The sequence below is a fragment of the Lathyrus oleraceus genome, chromosome 6 (assembly GCF_024323335.1).
Source record: "Lathyrus oleraceus cultivar Zhongwan6 chromosome 6, CAAS_Psat_ZW6_1.0, whole genome shotgun sequence".
Taxonomy (NCBI): domain Eukaryota; kingdom Viridiplantae; phylum Streptophyta; class Magnoliopsida; order Fabales; family Fabaceae; genus Lathyrus; species Lathyrus oleraceus.
In genome coordinates, this window is record NC_066584.1 from 46,188,065 (window position 1) to 46,195,859 (window position 7,795).

Below are 7,795 nucleotides of genomic sequence, written 5' to 3' on the forward strand. Positions count from 1 at the left end.
CTCCTAAAAGACTTTATTTCTGTTGGTGGTGGTTTCCTTATGGAGTGAGATTTATCATATGTTTTCTTAAATAGGGGTTGGATTTTTTGGTTTGAGCCTTTGTCTTCTTATTGCCTCTTTATTGGTCGGTTTATTTGATGTTTTTAGGGTTTTGCTTGTTTGAGTCTTTTTCTTCTTATTGCCTCTTTATTGGTCGGTTTATTTGATGTTTTTAGGGTTTTGCTTTCTCTTTGTTGTTCTTATTGCTTGATATGTTGCTTTTCTTTTTGTTACCAAGAGTATGAGTTCGGTACATCTTGTGCTATCTGATTGAGCCATTCTTTGTGTCTTGGTGGACTCTTAGTTACCTTTCTTTATTTATATATTATATTAGTCACTAAAAATATGTTCATGTGGTTGTGAGTTTTTGGTTTTTAATTTTGAAAGTAAATTTCAAAAAAAAAACATGTTTGGCAAAATTAGAGTTGAGTTGATTTTTTACTTAGTTTCATAATATTTTGCACTAGAATTCAAAACCAATAAAATAGGTTTTAAAATTCAATTTTTTGTTTTAATACTAAGCCATTTCCACCAATAATCGCCGACCACTACTCCAACTATTGTCGACCATCGTCAACACTCATTACGACTACCAACAACCATCTGACAACTCTCAACCACCACTCTAAGACATCATCGGACTATTTATATTTAATTTGGTCAGAAAATACAAATCAATCCAAAAATAAAATAAGGATGCATGAGATTAACTATTATGCATTATGCATCACAACTATTTAAACATAACTATTTATAGATAGATTGTTAAAATAAAAATCAAATATTAATAAAAATTTAATTGTTAAAATAAAAGTCAAATACTAATAAAAGATTAATTGTTGTGATTATTTAATTGTTGAAAATTATTTCTAAATTTATCAAATATATTTGGATGAGATAATTGGAAATTAAAGAAATATATATAGTTGGAGAACAATTTGCAAAATATATTTAGATGGAGCAATAAGAAAATTTCTAACTTTGGCTTTTTATACAATATTTATAAAAAAAATTGACAAAATACTTCATAAAATTTATTTCACTTTAAAGATATCTCAAATCTTACATCCTAAGAATGAAATTTCCGTATAAGAATTTGAATTATACTCTAAAATTCCATTTCCTCAAAAAATTCTCTTAAATTTAAATTATCCTCTAAAATTATATCACCTCAAAAATTTAAATTACCCTCTTATTCAAAACATACTCTGATAGTTTTTCTCTTTTCAACATAAAAAACAAGAAAGTCAGCAGACATATCCAAATACCTAGCCTATGAAGAGTATAACTTGAGAAGTTCTTCCTGAAAAGTCTTTCTGACGGCCTCTCTCTTGAGCTTGAGAGCAGCAGTGACTAGGCCAGACTCGGGTGTCCATGGATCAGAAAGCAATTTTATTTTTGCTGGAATCTCAAGTTTTTGCAAACCAGCCTTCTTTGCCTCCTGCAAATAGTTTCATAAATTACAAATTAGTACTCCCTCCGATCCCTATTCCAAAAAAATATCAAATGTATACATATTCTAAAAACAGAAATATAGGCATATATACCTTTACTAGTGACGCGTGCACCTCTTTCAAGCTTTCTTCTTTAGAGCAGAGTTCTGAAAAACCAGAATAAGGAATTCCTTGCTTTGAAGCCCATTCTTCCAATGTTGACTGAGAAGCCACAACAAGTGCCACACAGTAACTATGGAAAGGATCAGCATGCAACATAATATTGTCCACATAGGGGCTGACAATAAGAGCTGCCTCAACCTGCAAGGATTTGATAATTTAATTTCTTGACTTGAAAGATATCACCATTTGTTGATGAGTTCTACTGATGATAGTTTGGAGAATGACTATTTTTATGATGAATGGATTAAATTGACCAATGATATTATTATATTTAAGGGATGATTCTGCCATTTCATGATTTGGACCACTAAATAATCAGATTCTTACTGTATTTAAGAACCAAAATGACTTAATGTGAAATATAATTGAGAATGATGCATATTCTACAAATTAATGACCATACCTTTCCCAAAGAGACATACTCTCCATGCTGTAGTTTAACAATGTCCTTTTTACGATCAATGATCTCAAGACAACCATCTAGATGAAACCTCCCTATGTCACCAGTGTAGAACCATCTCATTCCTTTTTCATCAACCTGGCCCCACCAAACAAATAATGAGATATAGTAATACAACATTCAGATTCAGTAAACAGAAGAACTCAAATCAATAGAACTTAAAAGATATCACCTTTTATGTACACTTCAAAAAAAAACTTTACTACTATTTCCTATGATAAAGTGATCTTTGATATTTATCTCACCTTATCAATAGAATTAACAGACATTTATCCCTTATTATTTTTTTCCCATCATAATAAAAGATTAAGAAAAATGCTTACCTTGTATGATTCTTTTGTCTTTTCTTCATTCTTGAAGTACCCAAGAGTGACATTTGGACCGCCGATTACAATTTCACCCCGGGGCATTGGTGAGTCATTAATCAAATACCCACCTTCGGGCCAGTCGATAAGCTAAGAAAACAAATTGACATATATAAGATAATGGCAGGGTATAAAAGAAAGATAATCAGTTAGGAAGGCATTTATTTGACCAATTCAATATATTGTTATAACGGCTTGGATCTCATTCCAAAAGCTAACTTAAAGGATAAGGGTGTCCAAACACATCTATGCATCTAACAGCATGAGTCTGAGTAATGTAGAATTCCAATACAACATCAATATATACTGCAATGAAATTATCTACTATAATAATTGAGAAATAATATTCAGCTTTTTATTCATTTTAGTTGAGACAAATTTTCACTGCAACAAAAATTCTACACTTGCATCCAATGGTATAAGATAAGATTCCTTTAAAGTTAAGCTACTAGGAGTGTACTAGAGGTGAGGGATTAAAGATATTAACTAGAAGTAATCAAACCACCATGATATCAAAAGGATTCCTTTAAAATGAGGAGTTATAAAGGTTGGTTCTCTAACTGTTACAACTTGCACTTTATTCAACCAACCATTATAATTTGCACTTTGTTCTCTAAAATGCATCCCTTGCTTTAAAATAGCTAAATCCCTATCGCACATGATAGAGTAATTCACATAAAAATATACATAGAAAAGAAAAGTTGGTGTGGTTAATTCACGTAAAAATATACATAGAAAAGCAAAGTTGGTGTGGTTATTTATTACCTTAATGTATGAGCAAGGAAGAGGTGGTCCAACACGGCCGACGGATGTATCATCAAAATCAGAGAATGTCCCACCAGCACAAGTCTCTGTAAGACCATATCCTTGACCTATTGGAGCACTGGAAATGACTAAACAATATAAAAACACAAATTGTAGAAAAGAAAAAATAATAAGCATAAATAGTGTGATAAGAGAAAAAAATCCAATAACATTTTCCTTTCCAGAAGGAGGGAAATTCTTGGTGCAACAATAGGATCACTGCTTGTGATTATGTACTTACAAAAAAGTTTCAAAGTTTGACATATCTACGCATGCTGTCTTTTATTAGTGCTTCTGGTTGGAGAGGAAACCAAGGATGATTCTTTATTTTTTGACATGTTAGCATTTTGAGTTAATTTGTCTTTCTGGCCTATTCAAGCTTTTGTGTTATTAAATATTAATGTTGATTTCTTATATGTATATATTATTGACAAGACTCACCCGAGGCAGATATTGATGAACTGTTGAGTATCACCAGAAAGGGGAGCACCACCAGACAGTATAAAACGGATACGGCCGCCTAGAATTGCTCGGACCTTTTTAAACACAAGAAAGTTCCAGAGAGCCTTTTCCAAGCCCCAAGCTCCAAACCAGCTCCCACTAATAGCTTGCAACCTCCTCTCATAGGATAAATAAAACAACTTCTTTGATAATCCTCCTGTTGTATTTACCTGCATTGGAGAGTCTTTCAGTCTAGCACTACTGATTAAAGCAAGTGAGTCACAATTTTAATCTTCAAAATTGTTGAAACAGACAATTTAATCTAATCTTTAAATATAGAAATAACAAATTAGTTTTTAAATTTAAGCTATAATCTAATTTAGTTCATATATGTCATCTAACTGTCACAAATCTGAAGTTAACATGTTTATTAAATGCTCATTTGAAGCATGTTTCTAGAAATTTGATTAGGGTTTATGTTGATTTCTATTTTACTATCTAGTTTCATAATAATTGATTGAACTAATTGATGGAATCACTATAACGATTGACAATCTTCAATTTCACAGACAAATTTGGAGATCAAATTGCTCAACCCTATAGTCGAGGAACAAAATAGTTTGAAAGGAGGTTTGATGCAACTAGCTTATTCACATGAGTCACAAATCAAAATACCTTCTTAAACACTCCATCGCGAACACGGTCAAGAATTGCAGGTACAGCAGCCATTAAAGTTGGCATCAACACTGTAGCATCCCCCTTTGTTCCTTTCTTTATCTTGCTTGATGTATCTGTTAGGGTCAAAGGAGATCCATATCCTATAGCAGCCCCAACAGCTGCCATCAAATTCTACAATGAATTCAACTTTGTCAAAACACAAAAACACAAGAAAGTAGAAACAGAATGCAATCTTAAACACTTAAACTGAAACATTTATTGAGTCTATTCACAAAAGTACGTATATCTATCCCCTTGCATACCTCGGCTGCTAGTTCAAGGATATGAGCCATTGGCAAGTATGCTAGATATATATCCTTTTTCCCAAGTTTGGGAACAATTGTCTTCACAGCCGAGACTGTAGCTAAAACATTGCCATGTGTCATCATCACACCCTGTGCAAAAAAAATTCAAATACAAATTGCTATTTTGGACTTTCAAATACAGTGAAAGGGAATTTAAAAAAAAATGATATTGGAAGAGCTACATATCTAAGATGCTTCAAACCTTGGGTAATCCGGTACTTCCACTTGTATACATAATAACTGCAACATCTGGTGGGAGAGGTAAATCAGCATCAACAGGGTTTTCTTTACCAAGTCTCTTAACATCTGCAAAGGATATGACTGTCCAGCCATGTCCAACAGATGAGGCATCAGATGGTATCTCATCATCCAAGCATATCACACGTTTCACCGAGTCAAGTTGTCCACTAATATGTACAAGTGTTTTCAATTCTTTCTTCCCGCAAATCACTGTTGTAGCCTCTGTCTGAAAGAACAGAATTTGAGAGTGACTTCACAGAGAAACAAAAGCAGTAAAGAGTTCATAGACTTGAATGAATAACGTAATGCTAATGCATAAACACTTCAGTAAACAACAGTGGACAGTAAACAAGTTCCTTAAGTAACTAAGAGACTAAAGAAAAACAATTAACCTCATTTAGGGAGTGACATAAAGCTTCCTCTCCCAGTGATGCATACATAGTTACTACTGTCACATTTCGCCTGAAACAACCCTGAAGGAGAAAACATAAGTATAAAATGAAAGGAAGAAAAAAGTTATACTTATTCAATAACATACAACTGGATAAATATTTTTCAAAATCAACGGTTGGATTGAACCCTATTATTGCATAGATCATAGCTATACATTTTGACATTAACTATAATCATCTGCCATATCATCAAGATGTGTTAAAGTTAATTTTATATATAAAATTACACCACATTAGTTAACTTCAGTTTTTCTCTCTAAAAAACTAAACCGAACAAATTAACTTTAAAATAATTCCTCATCTTTTTTTTCTTGCAATGATATATCGCAATGGAAGCTCTTCCATACACTGATACACACCAATCCAGATTGAACTGTAAAGAATCTGATTATCTATCAATTGTCACAAAATGTTTGGTTATAACTCATAACTGCTCATCTTAGGGAGCCTTTTTTTCATAGATTAAAAATTTATTCTTGAATAAGTTTCTTGGAAAGTAAGAATAGATATCTTAATCTCAGATATGTTATATAAAATGTGTTTAGTTAATATTTATCACATTCCTAGAATTATTTGTAAAAGTAGAATATCCAGATAATATTTAAATTTTATTCTCACATTCATGGAAATCATTTCTACCCACCCATTCCCTAGGAAATAAAAGCATGGGAATGCGGAAGGAAGTTATTAAAATATTTTACATCCAGCAATGAAATTTCTAACTTTAAAATAAACATAGGAATTTATTTTGTAACTTCTATATTTGTTAGAATAAATTTTACAAGTTTGAAATAAACAACCCATAATCACTTAAAAAGTTCGGTTTATGTCTCATTATTCGTCATTTAAGAAGAAACAATATTGTCTCATTATATACTTTAAAAATTAGGTGAAAACTCCGGTATTCTTAGATTTAGTTGGTATCGGTGCAATGCATAATTAAAATCAAATCAAATGGAGTATTAGTTGTTAAAAAGAGATTATTAAAATTAATTAAGAGTTTGGTAGAAGAGAATCAGAGTAATAATTAGTACCAACCTGCAGAGCAAGGAACCACTCTTCCCTTGTATCAGCAAAGATAGCCGCACGCTGTTCCCTTCCATGTCCCAAAGCAGCCAATCCACTCCCAAAGCTAGAAACAGCTTCAAACGCTTCAGCATACGATAGCCACTCATAACCTCCCAATTCAACCTTCTCGAACTGTCTCCCGTCGTTACTCGTTTCCAATTCCTTCGATATAAGCAACCGCGTCCCAAGCAACAGTCCCTCCCCGTACTTCCTGCACGCTTCTTCGAATAGCTCCGCCAGCGTGCTCACTCCCTCCCATACCGTCTCCACCGGCGAATCGAAGCGCTTGTTTCTAACGGTTACGCCGGGATCGCCGGTTGTGTCGGTCGGAACTCCACGGCGTTTGGGGTGGTTGGAGCGGAAGAGGAGAGTGGCGAGAACGGGGAGTATGACGCCGAAAATGTAGGGATTCATCGATGAGTTAGTTACGGTGGTTGTGAGAATCGAGGAGGAGGAGGAGGAGGTTATTTATTGTTATAGAGTTTTACAGCTCACTCACAGTTGGCTCTGTCTTGTTGTTTTACTTCACTTCCTCATTTCATATTTTATCTTTACTCTTGAAATGATTGGTTACACTTACATAAGAATTATCTTCTTCCTCTATTTCTATTTTTTTTTTCTTGTTTGATAGCTGACTTTGGTTTGAATGCCTTACCTATACACAAAAGGAAAGGGAAGGTAAAAATAATAATAATGATAATAAATTTGTAAGAAAATAATTAATTTGTCAATAAGGTGAAAAAGAGTCAAAGTATTTACCGTTTTCAAATCATTGGAAAATTTGTTCTTTAAAGATGTGATCTGATTAATAATATTTCTCTTTTAAATTCTATAAGAAAAATTAGTTCAAAGTTTCAAAATAAGTAAAATGATGTCATTCTATATATTTTCTCTCATAAGGAAAAATTAAATACATTAAAAAGTATTATAAATTTATAAAATTAAATTTATTAATTATTGACCGACGGTTTAAAATAGTGGAGTAATAATTTAAAAATAGTTTGGACTATATTAATTTATAGATTATTGAGAAAAACTTATGTTAAAACTAACAAAATTATAATTCTTCATTTCAAAATATATATATCATTATGTGATAGAAATTCGTCTAGATTTTTTAACAAATTTTAAATGAATTTATTTAAAAGTTTGTGTCAAACTTAATTTTAAATTACAAATTAAAATAATATAAGTTAACCAATTACCTAATTTTTAATTTAGTTTTGTTACAAAAATTTAATGAAACTTTGATGCTTCAAAATAATAGCAGATCAAAAAAATATATGCA

General features: G+C 32.1%; 1 protein-coding gene across 1 annotated transcript; it reads right to left on the reverse strand.

The window, feature by feature from the left end:
* Nucleotides 1–1,051: 1,051 nt before the first annotated feature.
* Nucleotides 1,052–7,129, reverse strand: LOC127091503 (long chain acyl-CoA synthetase 9, chloroplastic). The gene is made up of 11 exons (XM_051030162.1): nucleotides 6,478–7,129; nucleotides 5,380–5,460; nucleotides 4,950–5,213; nucleotides 4,706–4,837; nucleotides 4,401–4,574; nucleotides 3,726–3,955; nucleotides 3,246–3,363; nucleotides 2,439–2,570; nucleotides 2,059–2,193; nucleotides 1,587–1,793; nucleotides 1,052–1,480 (listed from the first exon to the last, which is right to left on the reverse strand). Exons 1-11 carry the CDS (start codon nucleotides 6,919–6,921, stop codon nucleotides 1,313–1,315), a joined length of 2,085 nt encoding a protein of 694 aa, XP_050886119.1. The 5' UTR covers nucleotides 6,922–7,129; the 3' UTR covers nucleotides 1,052–1,312.
* Nucleotides 7,130–7,795: the final 666 nt, after the last annotated feature.

Bases quoted from the DNA above. Each gene is read 5' to 3' on its own strand.
- LOC127091503 (XM_051030162.1), bottom strand. From the start codon at position 6,921: ATGAATCCCTACATTTTCGGCGTCATACTCCCCGTTCTCGCCACTCTC. The intron at 3,364-3,725 runs GTGAGTCTTGTC...AGTCATTTCCAG, and splicing joins TTCATCAATATCTGCCTCGG to TGCTCCAATAGGTCAAGGAT. The intron at 2,571-3,245 runs GTAATAAATAAC...TTGTTTTCTTAG, and splicing joins TTCCTTGCTCATACATTAAG to CTTATCGACTGGCCCGAAGG.